Genomic DNA, 27,922 nt, shown 5'->3' on the forward strand with positions numbered 1-27,922 from the left:
GTCCAAGTACTAGTTAAAACAAAACAGAAACAAGCAAACAAGCCACAGGAAAGGTTAAAAGAGAAAGAAAGAGAGGGAGGAGAGAGAGAAATTTTTTTTTTTAAACCCAGCAGATGGTCCTACTATGCTGATTCCATCAAAGCTCAAATAGTGAAGGCTGATCAAGACCTAGAAAATAGGGTATCCCTGAGTGGCTCGGCGGTTTAGTGCCTGCCCTTGGTGCAAGGTGTGATCCTGGAGTCCCGGGATCGAGTCCCACGTCGGGCTCCCTGCATGGAGCCTGCTTCTCTCTCTGCCTGTGTCTCTGTCTCTGTCTATCATGAATAAATAAAATTAAAAAAAAAAAAGACCCAGAAAAAAGCTAGTCTATATAGAACCCCAAAACCAAGGCCACCAAAACCAAAGAGTTCTGAATTTGAAGACATGATCAAACACATTAAGAAATAATGAGACAAAAATAAATAAAAAGAAATAATGAGACAGTGTGTTCATTTTTAATCATAGTCTTTGAAACTGACAGACCTGGGTTGGAATATTGTTTTCACTTGTTGGCTGTTGACCCTGGAAAAATTCCTTCAGTTTTTCCAGGACTTGTTTCCTCCATCTGTAAAATGGGGATAACCCTTTTTAAGTGGAGCGCTTTGGGCATTGTGCCTGGGGAGAGGCCACTCACCTGCTAACCCTACAGTAAAGTATGTTTGTGACCATGGAAAATGCCTCACCTGTCCCAGCTCTCCAACTTCAAAGAGCCTGGAAACAAATACAGACTTTGGGATCAAATATCAGTTGCTCAACTTCTCTTTGCCTGGAGATGATGAGTATTGATTTATATTTAAAAATACCAGCATTCTGAGAAGTTAAGCTTCGCTCTATCGGACCACACCTGACTGGCACCTGCCCAATACATACCCAAGGCTAGGACACAGGATATGTGAAACTAAAAAAGGTCTCTCAACTCTGTATTCCAACACCAGGCTCTTCTGACAGAGACTATACAAGATGTGTGGCTGAGTCAGGTAAGTCTAGCCTGGATCTGTCCCAAAGCATCTGACTTCCTAGTGTCCTCTGTCCCTCAAATCTAGTTCTCTGCCAAACCCTGGGGCTTCTCCCTTCACATCTTTAATATCTGACTCTTCTATTCCAGTGCCATGAACAACCCCCTGATTACCACCCGGCTGGACCTCAGCACCAGCATTTCATGAATAATATTCCCCGAGGGCCCAGCTACAAGCAGCAGCCCCTGGCAGGCTGGGCTGGCTGGTACCATGCCTCCTCTTGTGCCATGGATACACCCCATTAAGCCCAAATCTTATCTGAGGTTATCCCCTGTTGGCTGGCCCTGAAGACTTGTTCTCCTTAGAGATTACTCCATCTCTCTATTTTTGATATAGACCTCAGGGGGACAAGCCCTGGGTGTCATAAAGGTCCTGGACCTCTGTGGCATGTGGCTCCTAAAGCAAGCTAATTGGAAAGCATGTCCAGACAGGCCACTTCTAGGAGACAGGACCTCCCCTCACCCAGGGGCCATACGCCGAGAAGGGCCCCTGCTGTCAACTCAGCTGTACCTCTGCCCCACCAGCCTGCCAGCCACTGCATGGAGCCAGCCCATGTTTCATCTTGTTCCCTTGGACAGCAAAGGTGACATCAGAGCCAGGGAGAGGGAAGGAAGAAGGAGGAAATGCTATGGAAATATATGCGCTATTTAAGTTTTGCAAATGCAATTAAGATTTCTCAATAGGGACGCCTGGGTTGAGCTGTGTGTTTGAGCACCTGCCTTGGGCTCAGGGCATGATCCCAGTGCCGCATCAGGCTCCTTGCAGGGAGCCTGCCTGCTTCTCCCTCTGCCTATGTCTCTGTCTCTCTCTGTGTCTCTCATGAATAAATAAGCTCTTTAAAAAAATAGTTCATTAACATTTTTCACAGAGTAACAACATGTCTCTTAATGGGTTGATGACCAAGAAAGGTATTTTCTTCCAAATTCCTAGTTTCTATCGGTGTCACTTAACAGCCATAGGCAGCATCCTTTGGAAAGAAAGGCAGTGAGGTCCAAACCTGTAGAAGAAACCCAATGGATTTTCTAAACCATTCGTCAGTCATAAGACGCATTTTGTTAAAGCAGTCCCAAATATTCAGTGTTAGGTAATCCCATATTCATCCTTCTCACTTGCTTCAACATTTGAAGCATTTCTCCTTTCCAATCTAATTCTCTACCTCCCTACTAGGTAAAGCCAGAGCTTGAGACTTGATCTCATCAATGAGGTGTCTTTTTGGTATTGGAGTTGTAAGCATGGAAACAAAAGGAATCACACCCGTGTTTTGTTTCTTTTCCAGGACACATATGAAACTGTCCCAGACTCACTTATACAAAGAACAGCTTAGCTCACATAAAGAGTTCTTTGAAGATAATATTTCTAAACAAGTCCATCACAAAAGTCTTGAGGGAAGACTTTTGCTTTGTTTATTTTCAGGGGTAGGACAGAAAAAGTAAGCACACCAGAGGATCTGTAGCATTTTCTCTTTCCATAAAAAAGAAATATAATATTTCAGGAACTTCCTTGGGAAACAAACAGCAGCCCCATTCATAACCACTTGCCCAAGTATAATTTGCAAATTCCCTCTCCTTCTCTTGCCAAGATGCCCTCTCCCATTTCCTGACCTTCAAAATGGCTCCAGTTTGATTTCCCTCCTCATTTTTTTTAAAATCTTTTTATTTTATTTTATTTATTTATGATAGGCACACAGTGAGAGAGAGAGGCAGAGACATAGGCAGAGGGAGAAGCAGGCTCCATGCACCGGGAGCCTGACGTGGGATTCGATCCCGAGTCTCCAGGATCGCGCCCTGGGCCAAAGGCAGGCGCCAAACCGCTGCGCCACCCAGGGATCCCTGATTTCCCTCCTCAACCCAGCGTTTTCCCAAAGAGAACTCTCCATCTTAGATTTTTTGCACAGTTGTCCTAAAAAAAACTAAAGAAATAAAGTTCTTTTAAAAAGACTAATTTTCACTATTGAAATACATTGTGGAGAGGTTAATATGAAATCTACTCAACTTTTTTGGGGGGGATTAACTCTTTTAATTTAAATGGCAGGATTTCTGGCATCATAAACTTTTAGGGACACCTGGGTGGCTCAGTGGCTGAGCACTTGCCCTCGGCAGAGGTCATGATCCCGGGGTCCTGGGATCGAGTCCCACATCAGGCTCCCTGCCTGTTTCTCCCTCTGCCTATGTCTCTGCCTCTCTCTCTCTTGTGTCTCTCAGAAGGAAACTTTCAAAGTCCATATGAGAGGCAGACTTAACAGCTCCATTTCAGCAAAATACCCACAGCAAAGAAACTATATCAAGACAGCTTTCAGGGTCTACCTGAAAAAACTTAAAAATCCATTTGGCATTATTTAAAATGGCAGAAGAATGAAAAGCTTAGTCCAAAATAGTTCACAATTCAAAGATATCAAGGAATAAATAACCTTAGTACCATCATCATTTAGACCAAGACACTAGCCAAGTCCTAATTTGGGTTCTGGCAGTATAAAGAGGATTTTCCCCCTTTAGTCTGGGGTCAACTGTGATAGGATATGTATACACCCTATAGAAGACAGCTTGTCCCCTAATGTATTCTAGAAGTGGCCCTCTAGAATGATTCATGCCTTTCTGTAATCTTCTTCCCTTGGATGTGGATTTAGTAACTTGATTCTAATGAATAGAACACAACAAACTATGGGACACCACTTCTAAGAATAGATTATAAAGGGGCTCTGGCTTCCATCTTACTTGCCCTTTCTTCCTTGCTCACTGAAGGAAGCCAGCTGCCATACTGTGAGCTGCCCCACAGAGAAGCCCATATGTCAAGGAACTGAGGGAGGCCTGTGGCCAACAACAGCAATGAACTGGGGTCCTCAGTCCAAATGTCCATCAGGAACTGAATCCTGCCAACACCATGACTGAGCTTGGAAGCAGATCTGCCCTGCTTGAACTTTGTGATAGTCATTTATGAGACACTGAATGACAGAGGACCTAGTTAAACTATGAACAGATTGTCGACTCTCAAAAAGTGTGAGATAAATGTTCACTGTTTTAAGCTACTAAGTTTTAGAGTAATTTGTTACACAGTTATAGGCAACTAGTACACATGCCAGATATCCTCTGTCTCCCCCCTAAAATATGACTGGCTCTTCAGGCATTCACACAAACTCTTTAGCTTATGGAGAAACACCGGGTCAAGAGCCACTTTATAAAGAAGAAAGAAAGAAAGAAAGAAAAGAAAGAAAAGAAAGAAAGAAAGAAAGAAAGAAAAGAAAAGAAAAGAAAAGAAAAGAAAAGAAAAGAAAAGAAAAGAAAAGAAGGGAAAGAAAGGAAGAAAGAAAGAAAGAAAGAAAGAAAGAAAGAAAGAAAGAAAGAAAGGAAAAGAAAGGAAAAGAAAGGAAATGAAAGAAAGAAAGAAAGAAAGAAAGAAAGAAAGAAAGAAAGAAAGGAAGGAAGGAAGGAAGGAAGGAAGGAAGGAAGGAAGGAAGGAATCCCTGGGTGGCTCAGCAGTTTAGCGCCTGCCTTTGGCCCAGGGTGCAATCCTGGAGTCCCAAGATCAAGTCCCGCGTCAGGCTCCCGGCATGGAGCCTGCTTCTACCTCTGCCTGTGTTTCTGCCTCTCTCTCTCTCTCTCTCTCTCTCTCTCTCTCCATCATAAATAAATAAATCTTTAAAAAAAAGGAAAAGAAAAAAAGAAAGAAAGAAAGCAGTTATCTCTCTTTTTCAGTCCTACAAATGTGCCTTTCATATTTCCCCTTGTTATTTTTTTTAATTAATTTTTATTGGTGTTCAATTTACCAACATACAGAAAAACACCCAGTGCTCATCCCGTCAAGTGTCCACCTCAGTGCCCGTCACCCATTCCCCTCCAACACCCGCCCTCCTCCCCTTCCACCACCCCTAGTTCGTTTCCCCGAGTTAGGAGTCTTTATGTTCTGTCTCCCTTCCTGATATTTCCCAACATTTCTTAACATTAGTATTTTGAGACTTAATTATCAAGTCCATATGCCCAGAAGTCATAATTTTATCAACTATGTGCAATAATTTCAGCCATAAGTCATCTTAATATACAGGTGGCCTTTTCCTTTCTTCATTCAGCCAATCATTCTTTCATTCACTGAAAAATACTCTATGTCTTTCTCTGGGTAACTTCTAGTTCACTGTGGGATCATTCAGCTGTGTAGGATTCCCAGCTTCATAACCCATTGGGTCACATGGATGGCAGCAATCATCTAACTTCAATATAGAATTTTTTCACTGAGGCTAAGATTAAATTTTACCTTTAGGCTAGAAGTCTAGCCAAACCATCTAGAATCTCAACTACCATGAATCTAATTCACATTCTACTGGTTACCTCCATGAAAACATACAGAAAACAGAGTACAACTAATCCTAATTAATGAGCAAAGAATAATAATCCAAAACTGGGCATTAAGTAATTCATTCAAGTATGTGATGGATAGGATGTCATGGGACCTTGTAATAGGGGTATTTGACCTACATGGACCTGTCAAAGAAGGACTCCCTGAAAAAGTGAGCAGAGATCTAAAGACCATAATGTCTAACTGTATCAACAGGAAAAGGGAATAGTATATGCAAAGGTTCTGCAGAGGAGGAACATGGAAAAAGGGTCAATGTAGCTGGAATATAGAGCAATTAGGGAACAGGGCACACAATATGAAACTGGAGTCCAGGCCATAAGGATGAGACTCTGCAGAGCTTATGAGGCCCTATAAAAGGGTTTAGTCTTTATTCTAGGAGAACTGAGAAACCACTGGGTGGTTTTCAATAGGGTTGGCCACAACAGATCAGAGTTCTGAAGAAATTCATCTGAATATGATACAGATTAAAGATTAAAGGAGCCCAGAGGAGTGGAGAAAGCAGTCAGAGACCATGGCAGTAATCTAGAAAGACAGGTTAGAAGCCTCGTACCCCCTCACCACCTTCAGGAGGCCTTGTGGTAAGGTAGAGAGGTGAACATGGTAGAGATATTTAGGAGAATGATGGGTTACATACAGGGAGACACTCATGTACACACATGCAGAGAGATTAACAGAGCAAACAAAAGTGAAGAAAAGAATTTTAAGCTCATGAGTAAAAGCTTTAACCAAACAGCTTTTTTGGGCACGTTAATTGCTTGATCTAATTAGATCCAAGTGACCCTATTGCACCTATTTATACACAGTGGGTGCTCAAAAACTATAAAATGAATACTTTTTGGACAAGCCATGTATCTCTGCCATACCTTCTATGACTATTTTTTTTTTCTATGACTATTTTGTCTGCAAAATGCCATTTAGCCTTATCTAACAGCTTTACTAAGGACTTCTCCAAGCTAGTCTAGTCGAAGGAACTTTTCTTTCATAATGGTTTTAATAAGGTATAGTTTAATATAGATATAGTTTATATACCACACATTTACCCTTTTAAAGTCTACAATTGGGTAATTTTTAATACACTCAGAATTATACAACCATCACCACCATCAATTTGAGAACATTTTTGATCTTGCAAGAACAAACTTCATACCAATTATCACTCACTCCCCCACCCCTCTTCTCCCGAGCCTAGGCAGCCCATGATCTATGATCTGTCTCCACGGATCTGCCTTTCCTGGATACTTCATATGGATAGAATTATACAGTGAGTGGCCTTTTGTGTCTGGCTTCTTTCACTTAGTATATTCTACTATCCATCTGTGTTGAAGTATGTATCAGTATTTCATTCTTTACCACCAATTTTAATAGTTTTAGATTCATAACAAAAATGAAAGATACAGAAATTTCCCATATATCCCCTGCCCTCACACATGCATAGTCTCTCCCATTATCAACATCCTGCACCAGACTGGAACATTTGGTCTAATTGACGAACCTAACAGGGACTCATCATAATCATCCAAATTCCATTGTTACATTATCCTTCACTCCTGGTATTACACATTCTGTGAGTCTGGACAGATACATTTATCATTGTAACGTCATATAGATTATTTTTATTATCCTAAAAATTCTCTCTGCCCCATCTTTTCATCCTCCTCCCCCCAAAACTGACAGTTTTTACTGTCTCCATAGTTTTGCCTTTTCCAGAATGTAATAGTTGGAATCGTGTGGGATGTAGCCACCTCAATTGGCTTATTTCACTTTGCACTATGCATTTAAAGTTCCTCCAGGGCTTATCATGGCTTGATAGTTCACTTCTTTCCAATGTCTGGATATGCCACAGTGTATTTTTTATTCACCTACTGAAGGACATCTTGGTCATGGCCAACTTTAATTATTATTAAAAAAATATTTCAGGGGTACCTGGGTGGCTCAGTCAGTTAAGCATCTGCCTTCACCTCAGGACATGATCTTAGAGTACTGGGATGAGCCCTGCATCAAGGTCCCTGCTCAGCTGGGGAGTCTGCTTTTCCCTCTCCCTCTGTCTCTCCCCCTGCTTGTGCTCTCTCTAATAAATAAAGTCTTAAAAAAAAAAAAAAACCTTTCATCAACACCCATTTAGAAGGTGTGTGTGTGTGTGTGTGTGTGTGTGTGTGTATCTAAGACTTCATTCCATCAGATAAATAGGAGCATGATAGCTGGATCGTATGGCAAGAGTATGTTTAGTTTTTAAATAAACTGTCAAACTGTCTTCCAAAGTGACTATACCACTTTGCATTTTCATGAGCAATGAGAGAGTTCCTGTTGCTTCAAATCCTCACAGTATTTGGTGGTGTCAATGTTTCAGATTTTGGCCATGCTACTAAATGTACAGTGATTTCTTGTTTTATTTTGCACATCCTTGATGACATATGATGTGGAGCATCTTTTTCTATGCTTATTTGCCATTTGTATGTCTTCTTTGGTGATGTGTCTGTTAAGGTTTTTAGCTCATTCTTTTTTTTTTTTTAGTTCATTCTTTAAAAAAAAAAAAGATTTTATTTATTTATTCATGAGAGGCAGAGACATAGGCAGAGAGAGAAGCAGGCTCCATGCAGGGAGCCTGATGCAGGACTCGATCCCAGGACTCCAGGATCATGCCCTGGGCCAAAGGCAGGTGCTAAAGCACTGACCCACCCAGGCGTCCCATAGTTCATGCTTTAATCTAGTTCTTTTCTTATTATTTGGTTTTAAGAGTTCTTTACAAATTTTGGGTCACAGCCCTTTATCAGCTACGTGTTTTGCAAATATTTTCTACCAGTCTGTGAACTTTCTTATTCTCTTGACATTGCCTTTTGCAGAACAGGAATTTTTTTTTTTTTTTTTGGAATTTTTAAGTTTAATGAAACCCAGCTTACCAATTTTTTCCTTCATGGAGCATGCTATAGGTGCTGTATCTTAAAAACCACTGCCATACTCATTTTCACGTAAGTTTTATCCTTTCTTTTTAAAGTTTTGTACTTTTTCTATTTGAGGTGTCTCTTATGAGGGGTACAATGGTATATTTTGTGAAGAGTATGGAGTCTAAGATCTAGATTCATCTTTTGCATGTCTAGTTGTTTTAGCACCATTTGTTGAAAAGACAACCTTTCCTCCATTGTATTGGTTTGCTCCTTTGTCAACAATTGACTGTACTTATAGGGGTCTATTTCTGGGTTTTCCATTTTTTTAAAAAAAGACTCTATTTATTTATTTATCCATGGAGAGAGAGAGAGAGAGAGAGAGAGAGAGAGAGAGAGAGAGAGAGGCAGAGACACAGGCAGAGGGAGAAGCAGGCTCCATGCAGGAAGCCCAACATGGGACTCGATCCTGGGTCTCCAGGATCACGACCTGGACTGAAGGCGGCGCTAAGCCACTGAGCCACCCGGGCTGCCCAAGGGTTTTCCATTTTCTTTCACTGATCTATTTGTCTCATGTTTCACCAAAGCCACTGTCTTCATCACTAGAGCTTTATATTAAATTTGATGTCCAGAAATGTCAGTCTTCCATCTTTGTTCTCCTTTAATATTATGTTAGCTTTTCTAGGTCTTTTGCTTCTCCATGTAAAATATAGAATCATGTTGTCAATATGCAAAAAGTAACTTGACATTTTGACTGACATTGCATTAAATCTATAGATCAAGATGGGAGGAAGTGACCACTTAATAGTAAGTCTTCCTATCCATATGGAACTGGAGGGTATTATGCTGAATGAGAGAAGGACAAACATTATATGGTCTCATTCATTTGGGGAATATAAAAAATAGTGAAAGGGAATAAAGGGGAAAGGAGAAAAAATGAGTGGGAAATATCAGACAGGGAGACAGAACATGAAAGACTCCTAACTCTGGGAAACGAACTAGGGGTAGTGGAAGGGGAGGTGGGCGGGGGGTGGGGGTGACTGGGTGACAGGCACTGAGGGGGGCACTTGATGGGATGAGCACTGGGTGTTATTCTATATGTTGGCAAATTGAACACCAATAAAAAATAAATTTATTTTAAAAAACTGAAAAAAAAGTCTTCCTATCCATAAACATGGAATATCTCTCCATTTATTTAGTTCTTCTTTCTTCTACTTCATCAGAATTTGATAGTTTCCCTCATATAGAGTTTGTCTGTATTTTATTAAATTTATACTTAAGTAATTTATTTCTTGAGTGCTAATGTAAATGGAATCTTTTTAAATTTCAAATTCCACTTGTTCTTTACTGGTATGTAGAAAAGTGATAGACTTCTGTATATAATCTTGTATCCTGCAAGTCTGCTGCAAATTGCTATTAGTTCCAGTTTTTTTTAGTTCTTTCAAGTTTTTTACATAGTCAATTATGTCATCTGTGAAGAAATCCAGTTTTCTTTTTTTTTTTTAAAGATTTTCTTTATTCATGAGAGACACAGAGAGAAAGAGGCAGAGATAGAGACAGAGGGAGAAGCAGGCTCCATGCAGGGAGCCCAATGTGGGATTCAATCCTGGAAGTCAGGGATCACGCCCTGGGCCAAAGGCAGACGCTCAACCGCTGAGCCACCAGGCATCCCAGAAATCCAGTTTTATATCTTCCTTTCCAATCTGTTTATATTTTGTTTTCCTTTTTTATTTTATTGTATTAGCTAGAACTTCCAGTACAATGTTGAAAAGGAGTGGTGAGACGGAACATCATTGCCTTGTATCTGATCTTAATGGGAAAAGTCTGAGCTTCTCAACATTAAGTATGATGTTAGCTTTAAGCATGATGTTTCTGTTCAGTCTTTCTCAAACTGGGGGTGTTCCCCTCTATTCCCCATTAACCAAGAATTTTTATCATGAGTAAGTGTTGCATTTTGTTAAATGCCTTTTCTGCACTGATGTTTTGACATAATCATATGATTTTTCTTATTTAGCCTGTTGAAATGATAGGTCACACTAACTGATTTTCAAATGTTCAACCAGACTTGCACGCCTGGGATAAATCTCACTTGGTTGTAATTTATTTAGTATTTTTTATACATTATTGAATTTGATTTTATAGTTTTATAGATGAATAATGTTTCATTGTAGGGATATACTACATTCTGTTTATTCATTAGTAGATGGACATTGGGTTATTTTCACTTTCTGCTCTTATGAATAACCCTTCACTGACCACTTACGTGTAGGTTTGCGTGCACAGATTTTCAGTTTTCTTGTGTATATATCTGGTGGTGCAATCGCTGTGTCATGTGGTAACTACGTATTTAGTTTTAATAAGTAGCTGCCCTGGGGCACCTGAGTGCCTCAGTTGGTTGAGTGGCCAATTCTTGCTTTTGGCTTGGGTCATGAACTCAGGGTCATGAGCTCAAGCACTGTGTTGGGCTCCATGCTCAGCAGGGAGCTTGCCTGAGATTCTCTCCCTCTCCCTCTATCACTCTCTCTCTCAAATAAATAAATCTCTAAAAAAAGTAGCTGTACCATCTTGCAACCCAACCAGTACCTTCCCTCATCCTTGCAAATACTTGGTATTGTCAGCCTTTTTGATTATAACTATTCTAGTGTGAAGTTATAATTTTCCTAACAGCTGGTATTAAGCACCCTGTCCTATTCCAATTGTACATTTGTATCTTATTTGGTGAAATACTATTCAGAACCTCTTCCCACTTCAAAACTGGGTTTTTGCTTTTTACGTTGAGTTGTAAGAGTTCTTTATTCTGGATATAAATCACTAATCAGATATATGATTTGCAAATATTTTCTCCCATTTCATAGGTTGTCTTTTCACTTTTTAAATATCCTTTGAATCAAAAAAGGCTTAAGTTTTGTGATGCTAATTTGTCACTTTTCTTTTTTGCTTGCGCTTTTGGTGTCAAGTCTCAGAAGGAATTGTTTAACCCAAGACCACAAAGATTCACTCCTGTTTTCTTTGGGAGTTTTGTAGTTGCCGTTCTCACATTTATATTAGATTATGCATGAAACAGGGATCCAAATTCAATTTTGTGCATGAGTAATACCAGTTTTCTCTTCTGAAAAGACTTTTTTCTGCACTGAGTTATCTTGATTGATTTCTGAGTTAAACTAAACTTGCATGTCTAGGATAAATCCCACTTCATGGTATATAATGCCTTATATATGTTACTAGACGTGGTTTGCTACTATTTTGTTGAGGATTTTTGTATTTGTATTCATAAAGAATGTTGGTCTATGATGTTCTTGAGGTATCTTTGTCTGGTTGTGATATCAAAGAAATACTGGTCTTAATACAATGAGTTGGGAAGTGTTCCCTCCTCTAATATTTTCTAGAAAGGGGATCCCTGGGTGGCTCAGCGGTTTAGCGCCTGCCTTTGGCCCAGGGCTTGATCCTGGAGTCTCGGGATCGAGTCCCACATTGGGCTCCCTGCATGGAGCCTGCTTCTCCCTCTTCCTGTGTCTCTGCCTCTGTGTCTCTCATGAATAAATAAATAAAATCTTTAAAAAATAATACTTTCTAGAAAAATAGGCCATTTTTTGATTACTAACTCAATCTTTTTGCTTTTTATAAATCTATTCATATTTTTTATTTCTTTTTGAGTCAGGTTTGATAGTTTATGGATTTCTAAAATTTGTCCATTTCATCTAGATTATCTTATACTTATTTCTTGACTTATAATTGCTCATAGTAGTCCATCATACTTTTTGTTAGTAGATATCTCCTCTGAATGAAGTAACTTTTAAATGGTTTAATAATTATCCCAGAATGTTGAAATTAATAAAAGCAAAGTTAAATATATAATGGACTACTATAGTTTTGAGTTTACAAATTCTGAGTCACGGGACATGCAAACACTTCCAGCTCTCACTTCTAGAACGAAAAAAGAGAGGCACAAAGACAGAACCTACACATTTTTAGTTAAAACACACCGAAGTCAATTCAACTGAATTAAGAAACAAGACACAGCCAACCACACTTACACTGACACACATGCATGCATGCAGTATAATAAACCCACTATGACAAATTCCTAAGTTATGAGCATTGTAAAACAATCACACGCCAAACCCTCTCCATTTCTTGAGTAGACTAAGTCTCGCCTTCATTTATTTCTTGAGTTCAAGGCCATCAGAATTCTATACCCCATGCTTTCTGAAATCATAGTTCACATATTAATATATACATATGTATTAATGACCACATAATTTTTATAGACTCCATGACCAAGAATCAGGCTGCCTGAAAGTCACAAAAAAATTCAGATCTTAATAAGATTCATAAATATGTATTACATCTAATCACTTCTTGTAAAATAAATCTATAAAACTATTTTAGAGGAGAAGTTGCATGTATATTTTATAGTCTTTTCTTTCAATGAAATTATTCTTAAACTTTCTTCAAAGAACCTGGGCTAATTGTTATGTTGACTTTTCTAAAACAAAATTCAACTACAAAGTTTTGAAAATGTTAAAGAATATGACAAGGCTTATTCTTCAAGCTGTATTGATACATTTGATACATTTAGGAAAAAATTATGCTTATCACCATACACCTGACTGCCACTCTAGTTTATACAACACATGCCTTTATGATTTTAGTTGATTTTTTTTTTGGGGGGGGGGGAATCCCATGATGTAGGGCAGGTGGCATTAACACATTTTTTTTTTTAATTTAAGCATTTTATTTTATGACACAATGAAACCTCTTTACTGCATCTTTATCATCTCATTAGAGAGGAGACAAAACTCCTGAAGTTCCACAGGTTAGATGACCGGCCCAAGGTCACAGAGCTCTTAAGTGGTAATGCTGGGACCAGGAAATCCAGTCCAGTAACTCCCAGTCACACATCTCCTCTGTGACACTGCTTCTCACTTAGAAAAACTAGAGGCAAAAACTTAGAATACAAAGTGTGTTTAAGAAGAAAGAAAATTTCCAGTAACTCTCCCTAAACTTTTTCTCTGAAAGCATGTTTATTTTGAATGTTTACAAATCACTCTCCTTAACTTTGTTATCAACTACTTGACTAAAAGCATGTTTTAAATAATCTTACTGATATTGAGTCTTCAGTGACCTGTAACCTGTCGACTTCACAGACCTATTTAAGAATCTTTAAAAGTAGTCTTCAGAGTTTAGAGCTACAAGATACTGTTGAAATATTAAACAACCCTGAAAAATCCCCTTTCGAGCAATTCTGAGGCTAACTTAGCTCGTGTGTCACTGAATGTTCTTCTACACAACACTGATTTAAAACTTCATTCTGCTAGCTCTGTAGATAGCTATTTATCAGTGATTAGAGATAATTCATACCAGTGGCCATTATCTGAATGTTTATTTTCTATATACTTAAGAAAGCTGGAACATATTATCTGTCTGTGGAAAAATATCGCTGTTCGATTACAGCACAAAGCACTAAATCAGAATGTAACTCATGGCATATGGGCACGGTAGCAGCACTCACCCAGCATAGGACAAAGTTCTTCTGACTCCTCTGACACAGAGGCCTAAGTACAAATAAAGTTTATCTTCACTTTCTCCTCAGAGAAACCAATGTTTACTTGTAATCTAAAATGTCTTAGGGAGTCAATGTAATTTTCGAGACCATGTATCCTCAGTGGTCACACACCCATGGGTTAAAAGGAGATTGCAGTCGTTAAGCTACTCTAGCCTAGTGACCGATGGACTTCAGTCCAAATGATACTGTCCCATAGGGCATTTATCATTATCGGGGTGGGGGTGAGAGAAATACCTGCGGAAGCTCTGAGGGAAAAGGATCAAAGCACGCTTATGATGAGCACTGAGTAAGGTACAGAATTGCTGAATCACGTACACGCAGAACAAACACCGTAGGTTGCCAATACTGGAATTAAAATTTAAAACGTAAAAAGAAAATAAATAAAAGGAAGCTGATTTAAGTCTTTGCTGCTCCCCCCATATCCAAACCAGGGAGAGGAGGAATCGGAAAAAAATCTGCACTTTGGCCAGAGATTTCCTGGGAGAAGCTGAGGAGGAAAAGGAGTGGTCGCCTCGCTAGTGCTTGACCCTGGTCGTGGGCACCTTGTCCTCCCCTGTGGTCCTTCCCCCGCTCCCGCTCCTGCCAGGACGGCCAGGGGTGGGGAGAGGGCAGGGCCCGGTGCGTGTGGGGCTCACCTCTTGGCTTCCTCCAGGTGGCACAGGTACTCGTAGGCCATGTTCTGGCGCCGCCTCTCGTCCATCTCCTCGGCAGACAGCCTCTCATCGTCCACGATAGCTAAAAACAGAGGACACGGCTATTACCTGCGGGGCAGTGTCCGCCATGCAAGCCCCGGGGGCAACCGCCACAGAAGGCTTCCACGGAGAACGCGGAAAGCAGGGGCCTGACACGTGAGGCACAGAGAGGTGCCTTCGCATCATTGCACAATGTCGCTGCTAACAGCAAGGTCAGGGGATCCCTGGGTAGCTCAGCGGTTTAGCGCCTGCCTTCGGCCCAGGGTGTGGTCCTGGAGTCCGGGATCAAGTCCCACATCAGGCTCCCTGCATGGAGCCTGCTTCTCCCTCCTCCTGTGTCTCTGCCTCTCTCTCTCTCAATATGTCTATCATAAATAAATAAATAAATCTTAAAAAAAAAAAAAAAACCCAGCAAGGTCAACCGGGTTCGGGTTAAAACCACGGCATACAATGAGAACAGCCGGCATCTTTCACAGACACGAGGCCGAAGACCTTAGGCAGCCTCGAATCCACTGGAGTGCAGTCCCCCTGCGACAACTTTTCGTAACAGACCTGTAGAACTGGCATAGTGGCTCAGCTTGGACCTTCTTGGAAACTCTGACGTCTAACAACTCATCTACAGGATGTGTGTTTTCTCACTCGTAAAGGAAATTAAAGCTTTTCACCCAAGGTAAACCCTACTTTACAGTCTCCAAACCCAGGTCTCTAAGATTCCTCCTTCACATATTTCTTGGCCTTTGTGAAGGTAACCTTCCTGGTCCACAGGGAGCCAAACGAAGAAAACAAAGGAGACATCTGGTGAGCAGTTTTCAAGCCCGCACTCTAGGCCAACACAAACCTCAGTTTATGAACCTTCACAATTGAGCTTTGCTTTTTCGGTAGAGAACACGGCCTCCCCATCTCCTGAGTGCATTTCCTCTGCCCAGCGTCTCAACGGCACTCAACTGTCACATCAGGCAACTCTTCGCAGTCCATTTTCATGACAACATTGCTTTCTCCTAACAAGGAACTCCTTTTCCCTCTTCAATCCTGAACTTTAATTCTGATACGTATAAAATGAATTTGGCTTCTAGTCTGTTATGTTACTCATCTAACGAACACACAGTGAATGCGCAGCAGGGATACGGTCACGTGGGACAGGCACGTCAGCATGCTTTTTTCTTTCCCAGCCACCAGCTCCAATCAGCCATTCCACAAATGAGACCCATGGCTCCAAGCAGAAGAGTTAAGGTCACCTGCCCATCCTTACAAAGGCCAGTTCTATGCCCTCAGACGAGGAGTTCAAGATATCATTGTGGCAGACCAAAGGAATGAAGATCCGATTTTGAGCTCTTAATGGAGCAAATACCATGCTAAATGCTTAAATTCTAAAAGTGGTACAAAACCCTCAAAGAACTCAAAAGAGATGGGCTTAAGTTTACATCAATAAAAATATGGTGGAATTCCAGAAACATATACAAACATGCTGGATGCTTATTTATCAAGCACATGCTTTGTTTCAAGCCCTTAGGCTGCGTGTCCTATGAACGGTCTCACATAAGTCTCATGACACTAGGAAGCAGGTAATTTGTCCCACTTTACAGCTGAGCCAACAGGATGGGAAGTCATTTGCCCAAAGGAAAAGTAGAAACATTAGGGCTAGAAATGCGGGGATGGGATGGAAAAACAAAACCAGTATGAAAGAACTCAGGGAAATGTCTCTTTTTATAGATGAGGAAGAAAAGAAACCAGCAGAAGAGGGAGGGGAGCCGTGGAAGAGCACCAGGACAGGCTTGGACACAACCAGCCAGGAGTTTCCACACATCTCAGCACCCTCTTCCTATCCTGCCTTTCTTCCAACTCCCAATTTCCCAGTGCTGCTCCATCCCTTGAGACAGGGAGACCTCTTCCTGGAGCAGTGGTATGAATAAGGGTCAACAAAAATTTGTGGTGTTTGTCAAAAGCATCTTCTCTTTCTTAATAAATTCAATCTGACTTGAACTTTAAAAGAGAGCTCTTGAGTTTAGGAAAAGTACCAAGCTCTGGAACCAGCCTCTTCCACACCTGCACCCCCCGCCCCCCCAAGATTCCAGGTCTTCAATATCTCTCCCCTGGACTCTTGCAACTTCCCTCAGATCGCCTCCCAGCCACCCCTCCCTCACGCGTTCTCCGCACTGCCACCAGAGCTCCTTTGGAAGACACAGTCCTGCTAACGTTAACCTCCCTCACAAAACCTTCCATGGATCCCCATTTCCTCCAGAACTAAGTTCTAGAAGTCTTACTCCTGCCGCCATGAAACCTGCATTCCAGCCAATCCTTCCAGACACTGCTGCATTCCAGGACCACACCATTACCTTTCAGGTTCAAGGGCTCCTGCTCTCCACTTTCTCTGTGCCTGGAGAGCCATTTTCCCACCTTCTGTGTGTGACATCTCCTCAAGCACAATTCTGTGGATCCCCAAGCCAGGATCCACCCACCTTCCTCAGCACTCTGGTTCACCCTTTTATTACACCACTCATCACAGAGGCTCAGTCACATCTCCCTCAACAAAAGGAGATTCCGTACAAGAAAGGCCCCTTGATTCATCTACGCACACCCATCACATTTATCATGGTTCTTTGCACACAGCGAACACACAACCATGTGCTGAAAAGCCACCTTTATGAAGTGAGCTGACCATAATCCCATGAGGACTATATTTTGCAAATTCTGATTTTCTTATCCTGAGATTTTTGGAAGGTCCCTGGCATGCCCACATATCCTAACCTATTCCTCCATCTCCACTTTTCCTAATACTTCATCCCCAAGACACCTCATGATTTCCAGTTTCTTGTTTGAATTTCAGCCAAAAGACTATTTCTGACAAGATATTCTCATTTTATAGTAACTTCAGCCACATTAAAGCGAAAACAATATATAACTCCTAGTATGAATCCACACGATCACTCCGCCCTCCCCAAGTTTTATGTATGAGTGCAAGAGCCCTAGTCAAAAGGAGACCCTCTTGGAATATAAATAATAGTGAAAGGGAATATAAAGGAAGGGAAAAGAAATGTTGGGAAATATCAGGAAGGGAGACAGAACATAAAGACTCCTAACTCGGGGAAACGAACTAGGGGTGGTGGAAGGGGAGGAGGGCGGGTGTTGGAGGGGAATGGGTGACGGGCACTGAGGTGGACACTTGACGGGATGAGCACTGGGTGTTTTTCTGTATGTTGGTAAATTGAACACCAATAAAAATTAATTAAAAAAAAAAAAAGGAGACCCTCTCACTGCCACCTTCCTTCCACCTCTATCAATCTACCCAGGAGGAAGCAGAAGCCTTAAAAGCACTTCATCCCTAAGCCTCGATCCCCTAATTCCCTGCACAAGCCACATAAGAGTCCACCAGTCCAAGAGAGATGCGGCTGAGCTCTCAAACTGTGACATCACCTGTCTAAAAAGATTACACTTACTGTTTGAATTAACCAAACGCACACCAGAGCTTTAAATGGCAGTTCCAGCATATGGGCCACAGCTGATAGGAATCTGCACATCTTTATGGCTCCACTCAATAAGGACTTCCCTCCCTAAGTCTTCCCTGCTTGCTCCCACTCAAAATGTGCTCTCTCCTGGCACCGCCTCTACTGCTTCATTTAATAGTAAACTCCTTGAAGACAAATCTGTGTCCTCATAATATCCAGCTCACTGTCCTGCGCAGGCTACATGCTCCATAAAAATATGCGACAAATAATCTCTTATGAGGAGTAGTTAGTATGAGAGCTCTAAAATATCTATGTGGGCAGTTTGATTTGCCTACTTACAATGAATAAAGATACAGTCACTGATGGGGCAAATACAGTACCATTCCAGAGATCTCACTTAAATGACGTTTAATTCATAGATTCTCTAGGCCAGGCATGAGCCAAAGTACCAGGGATAGGTCAGTGAACAAATCAAAACAGTGTTTGCCCTCATGGGTCTTCCTTTGACGCATCCCTTTCTTCCCTCTGCCATGGCCCATGGGACCGCATATCTGGCCCCTGCCCTTCCAACCACATCCACTTGGGCCTCACTTTCCTGCCTTTATGATCTATGGTCAAAGCATATGTTAAAGTTAGAGTGTGAGAATGCCTGAATCACAACCAAAGGAGATCCTTCTGGACCACAGAGGTGGCTTGCAACTTTTTCTGCATTATTCAACATGTACGAAGTAGCAATTTCTAATAAGAACCATGGAAAATAACCCTGCCATTGAAAGAGCCATCATGGAACTGGTAAAATAATTTACTTCAGCATGACTTCACCACCCATAAAGCACTCTTCCACGTTACTGTGTGGTCCTCCATCATCCCGAGACTCAGACATTACAACTTCAGAAATGAGGGGTCATGCTAAGGGAAGGGATGGCATGTAGTTCCTCACTGGGTCACTGACACAGCCAGGGCTGGGGCCCACATCCTCAGGTCTGCAGCCGCTGCTCTTTGCCCCATGCAGTGCTGCTGCTGCTAAATCTGAGGGAGCCAGGAAAGGCACATGTCATGGCTAAACCCAAGAGCAGATCATGTAAGTGCTTTCAGAACTGCCTTTATCTTAAAGCAGCTTGACTGCGATTTCCTCTCAAGTTCATCTTTACCTGCTACCTTGAGCCCTAAGAGACAGGACATCATGGAGAACAGCTTCCAGAAATATTAGCAACTCACAAAATGCCTGAGTGGGCATTGGCTAAAAGATGGCATTTTAACACAATAACATTCTAGGGAAATCTTTCCACTAGAGGGCTTATTCAGAGGTGGAAGGAGCAGAACGAGCATTGGTAGAGAAGGTTTTGAAGTAAAACTCTTAGTGATGGAGGGAAAATTTGAGTTCATGTTCTAGAGAATACCCACAAAATCCAATGAAAAGCAGCCTGAAGATGTGCCTCATTCATTAAGGAGTTTGCGTGGTCACTTAATTTCAGCTACTCTACTCGCTCCTTCACACACAGGCAGCAAAGCTGTCATCTCCTTGGTATTAAAATTCATTCACTTTTTCAACAAATATTTGAGGGGCTACTTTGTGCCAGTCTGGTCCATGGACTGGACACAGAGTGACAGGTATGAGACACAAAGGCCCATTATAGTTAAACAACGGAAAGTTTGACGCAACGGCAGGATCTTAGATGGGTAGTAGGGATATACTCCCTCCAGTGGAGGAAAGGTCAGCAAGAAACACAAAAACCAGGATTGGGAATCTCTGATGAAATGCTATTATTTAAAACATGTCCCTTAAAGGAAAAGCAGGTTAAAGATACGGTATGAAGCATCAGTTCATAGAAACGTATCAGAGTTTAGCATTTCATATATGTGTGATTATTCTGTATGATTCAAAATTTCTTTAAGGAGCCCTGAGAATCCTCAGTCCTGAATATGTAATTCAGTCCAAATGTGTATTGAACCAGCCTGTAACATCTGAGATCAGCTTTTAGCCAGGAGAGCATTGCCAAGTGGTTATTTCCTCTTTCTTGAGACTTAAAGAACGGCTACCAGAGATCTATGTGCCCTAAGGAACTAGAAGGAAGAGAATTGATTCCAAGACCCTTAAATGGGCAAGGGACAAGGGCTGGATATAAAGATGAGAGAACCCCAAGTCCAAAATTTCCACTAAGGCAATACACCCAATAAACTTGAGCCATGATATATTCTGGCTTCACACCAGCTTCCTGTAGCAAGCATTTCACGGCTACTTGATCTTAACATGATCCAACTTCTGTAATATGAGTTTTCTTTTGAAAAATAGGCAAAACTGAGGTTGAAGTTGTTAGCAATCCAACGCAGATTCTCAGGTAGTCTAAAGAACCTTTGGGCTCACAAGCAGAGATGCTGTGTCCTTTACAGGTTTAGTTCTACTAAATCTAATGCCCTGATGGTAACACAGCCATGCTGTGCAGATCCTAAGGGAAGGTGAACTCTAAAGCCCGCCCTCCACACTTTCCCTGGAATTTCTTCCCTGTGACACATTTCTAAGTACTGTCCAAAGCCGTAAAGCAACACACAACTTCAGAGGATACTCAGGTTAGACAGGGTTGTAAGAGACTGTCACTTCCTTGAATAAGGCAAAGCCCTAAATCTTCATGCTCAGTATTGCAATGAGAATTTCCTAATGAGGAAAGAAGGTAACCACCCAAAACTACACAAGTTACTTTTGAGAGTTACAGTCTCTGGCCACCAATGTCATATTTCCAGTGAGGTTCTTAAGGTCCAGAAGACTTAGGAAACTTCTTTGTCATATTTACTCAAGGAAAAAACAGTTCAGGCTTTTTGAAAATGGTTAATCCTCTTCTGCAAATAGGCTTTTAATGTACATTGCTTTCAGACCTACATATGAAAGAGGGTTCTTTGATCCCACTTTGATACAAAAGGTTTCAAAGATGTTTCCCACAAGGATGTGATAATGCTTGACCATCTACAATGTCATTGGTTTCTATTAGGCCTGAATCCCAAAACCCAGGACACTTTTTTCAGAACAGAATTTCATTTCTACATCTCACACAGGGAGTAAAATTAATCTTGGTCCACTGTGCAAATCTGAAGAACGTTGTATTTTTTTTTTTAAATAATCTACAAATTCAAAGCAAGCCAGAGATTATTAAGGTCCACCTTGCAGGCTGAGATGGGAGGGATCTAAGACTTTGCTTGATTTAAGGGCTACGACCTTAAAAGCAGTGATTCTTAGATTTGGGATTTCTTAATTATTATTTAAAAAAATATCTGAAGATCAAAAACCAGTTATTTTGCTTCCAAGTAGGCACAAGTAAAATTCCATTTGTTCACTGCCTGCTCCTACACACTCCATCATCCTTATACAGATCTCAGAAAGGAAAAAAGGACTGTCAAGTTTCCAAGGCCAATTTAAAAATTTTAGCTCCAACAGTTAAAATTACAGAAGGAATTGTAAAACCTTTTGTCTGGATGAGCTTCTACTATTTTTAAAAGAAGAGAAAGGAATTCAACTCATCTCTACTTAGGTATAAACTTTTTATGCTTAAGATGGCCAGTGCAAAATGCTCCAAATTATGTGGAGCATTTAGAACAAGTCCTAAAATTATTCTGTTTGCTATAGATAGAGATTATTTACTGTAACTTTTTAAAAAAAGATTTTATTTTTAAAGATTTTATTTATTCGAGAGAGAGAGAGAGAGAGGCAGAGACATAGGCAGAGACATAGGTAGAGGGAGAAGCAGACTCCCCATAGGGGACCCAATGCAGGACTCCATCCCAATGCAGGACTCCATCCCAGGACCCCAGGATCATGCCCAGAGCTGAAGGCAGATGCTCACCCGCTGAGCCACCCAGGCACCCAAAAAGATTTTATTTTTTAATCTATTTTTAGAAAGAAAGAGAGAGAAAGCGCACGAGCAGGAGGAGGGTCAGAGGGAGACAGAGAAAATCCCAAGCAAGGTCCATGCTGTGGTCAGAGCCTAACCCAGGGCTCAATCCCAGGACCCCAAGATCATGACACAAGCTGAAACCAAGAGTCTGATGCTTAGTTGACTGAGCCACCCAGGTGCCCCTTACTATAACTTTATTTTTTTTAAGATTTTATTTATTTATTCATGAGAGACACACAGAGAGAGAGAGAGGCAGAGACACAGGCAGAGGGAGCAGCAGGCTCCATGCAGGGAGCCCGATGTGGGACTCGATCCCAGTCTCCAGGATCATGCCCTGAGCGAAAGGCAGGCGCTCAACTGCTGAGCCACCCAGGGGTCCCCAACTTACTGTAACTTTAATACCGCATGGGAATTATGATATTTTACTATTGTTACACAGACTTAGGTTATATAATGATAGTTCCCTGGGCTGTTCTCAGGGAGTAGCAAGTCACTGCTAACACTCTGTCCCCATCCTCTGAAAAACTACCTCAAATAAACCAGAATATCAGAGATTCCTACAAAACTGTTTGAGCCTTTGAAGACAATAGAATACTGAGTCTTCATCTAATTTTTCTTTGACTATTAGGAGAAAGTAACCAATCACAAATAGTTCAAGACTCAATGTAAGAAAACAAAACAACCTTTTGGTTTTGAGTAGGGTGTTTTCCCTGCATGTTTCATGGGCATAGATCTTATTTCCCTCATCAGTATAAGCTCTTTATAACACATACATGAAAAGTAGCAGACGGAAGACATTAACACTTAATAAGCACTTTGTATGTGCCAGTTATTTTACATACATTATTTCTTAGTCCCTACAACCCCCTTTAAGATAGGAATTTGAATCTTTACTTCTTTAGTGGGAAATAAACTCAGGGAGGTTCGGTTATTCCAGTTTAGGTAATCCAAGTATCATAAAGACATATAAATGGCGGAATTGGGATTCCCAACAACTTGGATTCCAAAGTTCTGATCCTTCTACTATCCCACAAAGTCACTGACTCCTTGCATGTGTTTGGTGACCAACCCAGCAGTGCTTAAGTTTTTCTGAGGGTGTTACTTATCGGCAGTTTATGTAGCTTTGATTTTACTACTGTAAACCACATAAATTAATGCTATCTTGAGAAAGTATAGAAAGTAAAATTAGGTGCCTGGGTGGTTCAGTGGTTGAGCATCAGCCTTTGGCTCAGGGCATGATCCCGGGGTCCCAGGATCGAGTCCCACATCAACTCCTGGCAGGGAGCCTGCTTCTCCCTCTGCCTGTGTTGTGTCTCTGCATTTCTCTGTCTCTCATAAATAAATAAACATAATCTTAAAAAAAAAGAAAGAAACTAAAATCAGAGGCTTACCTCTCAAAGATGTAGTAATCTCAAATGTAGTTCAGCAAAGGAAAAAATATTAATATTCAGCATTGCTAAGTTAGACTTACTAGGAACGTAGCAGTAACAAGAGCAAAATAAAAAGTGTCAGTGACACTACTTACGTGATACATCACATGATAAGCAAAGTCATATGATCAAAAAATCCTGAGAAAACATTTGAGAAAATTAAACATTTTTATCTCAGGGCCCTCCTTTATTCTACTTCTCTTCCCACCCCACCCCCAAAAAAAGGGGAATTTCTGACTACACTGACAAAAACATCTGATAAAAAGGTGTGGCTGAGTGGAAAGGGAAGTGGCTTTGGGCTTAAATGTGCCTGTAATATTGCCATGTTCAGTTATAGATCAGTTTGCTAGACACTCAGTTTTATCATCTGTAGAATGGGAATAATGCTACCTACCCCATGAAGCTGCTGTATGAATACTTTAAAAAAATCACATATACTTAAAATTATGTTACAGTTAAACTATAATATAACCAATTATTAAATAAGGAAGTCATAAAATGTATAGATATGTATAATAAAGGTAATAGATAATCAGCTACTTTTTTAAGGTAATTCATTATATTCAATTTTCCTCAAAAAAAATGTTTTTCCTCTCGCTCAGGGGCTTTAGTGTGTATCTCTATATAACTTGCAAATTCAATGTATTTAAAATTATATATATTTGAAAAAAGCAAAATTTGAATTCCACAATGTATACACATACTGAACATATATACGTAGTGGGTATATCTTCTTAATAATCATTCAAGGTTATGTTATTATATGTACTACAATGAAGGGGAAAAATGCCTAGAAGGAAATACCAAATGTTAAAGCACTTGTTTTTAAAAGGAGTACACTAGAGATTTTTAACTTTTTCAAATAATACACATTTTCCAGATACTCTATACCACTGATATATATTACTTTTTTTAAAAAAAGATTTTATTTATTTATTCATGAGAGACATAGAGAGAGAGGCAGACACAGGCAGGGAGAAGCAGGCTCCATGCACGGAGCCCGACGTGGGACCCGTTCCCGGCACACCAGGATCATGCCCTGAGCCGGTAGGCAGATGCCCAACAGCTGAGCCAGCCAGGTGTCCCTGATGTATATTACTTTAATAACAAAAGATTAAATGTGTTTTAACATTCAGTTACAGAAAAATAAGAAAATACAAGGAATAAGCCTTAATGCCAGTTCCATTATGAAGCATGCCTTCCATGCACTAATTGCTCCATTTGAACTTTTAGAGAAGGATCTGTCATTGAAAATGTGCAATGATTATTAACAGCTTAATGAGGAAAAAAGATTATGGAAGCTCAAGGACAGCAGAGAGGTAGACAAATAATGCCACGATATTCTGAGGGCCTTATGTGCCTAAACGCTTGGGTGTGACAAGCTGATCACCGCGAACAGGGAGGATTAAGACCCAAGTGAAGTGGAATGAACGGAAGGGGACCTCATCTGCAGAATGAAGACGCCTCTGTGACGTGAAACCTTACAAGTCTGAATTAGAAGAAAGAAAAGAATTAGAAGAAAGAAAAACGTAGTGATGCTTTGCAAGGGCAGAATTTGGCAACAGAATGAACAGGATGAAGTAGAGCATGGTACGGGGGAAGAAAAAGGAAGCCAACAGGCAACAGACAACTCATTTTGTGACTTCAGATGGTGGAGGTGGAAATGGCTCAGCACCAGAAAATCCCCTAATATGCCACTTTACGTAAAGGCAAGTTTGTTTAATTAAAGAGAAAAAAAGTGGAAGCATTCCACTATTCGAGCAATATACTAAGGAGCTGACTTTCAATCTAAACGTATATTTATAAGACAAGTTTAACATGACAGACTCAATTAGAAGGCTATGATGTAGAACAGAAGGGCACTATTAATGCAAGCATATGCTGTTTGTAAGTGAGTCTGAATTAACACATGATTTAGGACAATTTTTCAAACTATGCCAAAAACTCAGCTCTCAAATGGATCGTACCATGCAAATGGAGATATTTTGTCATGATCAAGAATACATTTCAACTTGATTTTGGGGCTAATGCAATTTAGGCTAGGGATCTTGATCAAAAATTTTGTTTTTGAGGAAAGCAATGGAAATCACCATCATTTCACACATTTTGGGTTTGTGGGAGACCAGACTTGTGAGAAATCATGTACCACCACATACAGCTTCAATATCAAACAGCAGGACTTGAACCAAGTAAGTTGGGCTCTTTTGTTTCATAAAAGTCCTATTCATTTATAAAGCATTATCACAAAAATTATCTCATACAACTGCAACAGCCCTAACAGATAGATGGACAAATATAAGTTACTTCCACTTCTCCAAAAAGATTTTGGGAACTCTTGGGATGCCTGAGTGGCTCAGCGGTTGGGCAGCTGCCTTTAGCTCAGGTCATGATCTTGGGATCCGGGATCGAGTCCCATGTCTGGCTCTTGTGAAGAGACTTCATCTCCCTCTGCCTATGTCTCTGCCTCTCTCATGAATAAATGGATAAATATTAAAAAAAAAAAAAACTCTTGGCTTATGTTTAGTTTTTTAGTTTTTTTTTTTTTAAAGATTTTATTTATTCATGAGAGATACAGGGAGAGGCAGAGACACAGGCAGAGGGAGAAGCAGGCTCCCTGTGGGGAGCCGGATCTCAGGACCCCAGGATCACGCCCTGAGCCCAAGGCAGACACTCAACTGCTGAGCCACCCCAGCATATGTTTAGTTTTAATCAAACTTTTGGAGGTACCCTATTCTGTTAGAGCAAACATATTTTTATTCCTTTATGTCAACAGTACAGGGAGCAGTAGGAGGAAGTGGAACGGCTGATGTGGGAAGGGAGTTGAGTTGGCAAGAGTGGGTGAAGCTAACGTCAAGTCTGCAGGCTGAAGAGAATGTATACAAACCACGATTTTGTAAACTTCTTGAGAAGTGTATAAAATACCCTGGGAACGGCTCTCTTGTGGGAAAGAATTTACCCCACTTGGGCAACAAAGCTGAAAATATTTTGGTTTTGGCTTGTTGTGTGCTTTTTGTTCTAACACACAGTGCAAGGTCCCAACTTTAGAAAAGTGAATGTTCTTATGAGCACAATAAATGATACCAAGGTCTTCAGATATGATGTTTCTTTAGTCTAGAATTGAAAAGCTTCCTACAACAGCCAGAACAGCAACCACGTCAAATATAATTTATACTCTTCCACTTCAGACTTAAATTAATAACTGATCTCCCTCGGCATGGCTTTCTTGGCTGGGGACCGGACTATGGTACTGTACATAAATTGCACCACATGTCTCCTGCACATCAGAGGAGACAGCCAAAGCATGTGTCAGCCACTAGCTCCTTAGAGGATTTGAATACAATTTCAGAATTAAGTCACTGTTTCTACCCCAGACATGAGAACCTCGCTAGCATTTGTGCAGCACACGTGTCCATGATTTTGAGGCTAACTGAAGACAGAAACTTACTATTGGCCTGCTAGGTGCAAAATGCTGACAGAGAATTATGGAGATGCAGAGTCCTAAAATGCCTTCCTAAATGCCTTGTAATTAAAACCAATTTAAATACAGCAACAACAGAATGTGTTTCTTTTGGTATGTGGCAGTCTCTAATGGCTAAGTAGTTCAGTGCACCTGGGATAGAGAGAAGGAATCGAATGGGTGGGAGAAAGGACACCGTGCCCCTCGGAGTTTACAATCTAACGAAATGTGTATTTAATGCTGGAGCAGTATTAGAAAGCTCCTTTGGGAGAAGGTCAAGTTAATTATAGGACAAAGAACAGAAAAGTCTAGGGGAAGAGAAAAGATTACTCAGTAGTGGGATTCATCAGGGCCACTTTTCTAGATCACAAGTGTTGGAAGTCAGATATGAAGAAGAGGAGAGAAAGTTCCATGGGGAAACTCAACTAGAGGAGTCAATTAAGAAGAATGAGTGAAGTGGGGCACCTGGGGGGCTCAGAGGTTGAGTGCCTGCCTTCAGCCCAGGGCGTAATCCTGGAGTCCTGGGATCGAGTCCCACTTCGGGCTCCCTGCAGGGAACCTGCTTCTCCCTCTGCCTACATCTCTGCCTCACTCTCTCTGTGTCTCTCACGAATGAATAAGTAAAATCTGAAAAAAAAAAAAAAAAGAATGAAGTACACCTGCACTTTAAGGTGCAGTCTCATGCTCCATCTTCTGCCCCCTTCCTTAGGCTTCGGGTTCTCCACCCTCCCCCTCCTCACTCTGGCAAAGGTCTCTGAATCTCTCGAGAGGATCAGGGACACCATCCAGGACGCTCTACAGCTGCTTGGAAGCTGTGTGGCTGAAAGGAGTACAGTTGTTTGATGACAGAGAGAAGACAAGACCACGTGAGAGCTCATAATCCAAGAGCGGGACAGAGTTTCATTCTATTGATAAAAGCTCTTCCAACGAAGCTAACCTGGCACATCTAATAACACACATAATTGTGAGAGAATCATATAGAGTTCACTGGGCGTCAGTTGTTAAAGCAGCGACATAAATTACTGTAATTACTATTAAATACTCAAGCCAAGTTCCTTATTTTGCCAGTTCACCGGCATTTCACCAGCATTTAGTCAACAAGGATTTTCATTCCCTTGGAACATATTCAGAACTGCATCCATGGGAGGTGGGGATGGAGATTAAGAAAACAG

The 27,922-nt window shown here is 40.9% G+C and overlaps 1 protein-coding gene across 3 annotated transcripts in view; it reads right to left on the reverse strand.

Annotated features, from left to right (window-relative positions):
• IQGAP2 (IQ motif containing GTPase activating protein 2) overlaps positions 1-27,922 on the reverse strand; it is a 295,353-nt gene that overhangs the window by 233,334 nt on the left and 34,097 nt on the right. For 2 of the 3 annotated variants that reach the window (XM_072736972.1, XM_025998283.2), the window contains exon 2: positions 14,480-14,579. In XM_072736972.1, coding sequence (XP_072593073.1) covers positions 14,480-14,579 — 100 coding nt within the window. Of the gene's footprint in view, positions 1-14,078; positions 14,142-14,479; positions 14,580-27,922 lie in introns of those variants that run through there. The other variant, XM_025998284.2, reaches the window with a different exon arrangement.

The sequence above is a fragment of the Vulpes vulpes genome, chromosome 14 (genome assembly GCF_048418805.1).
Source record: "Vulpes vulpes isolate BD-2025 chromosome 14, VulVul3, whole genome shotgun sequence".
NCBI classification, from domain to species: Eukaryota; Metazoa; Chordata; class Mammalia; order Carnivora; family Canidae; genus Vulpes; species Vulpes vulpes.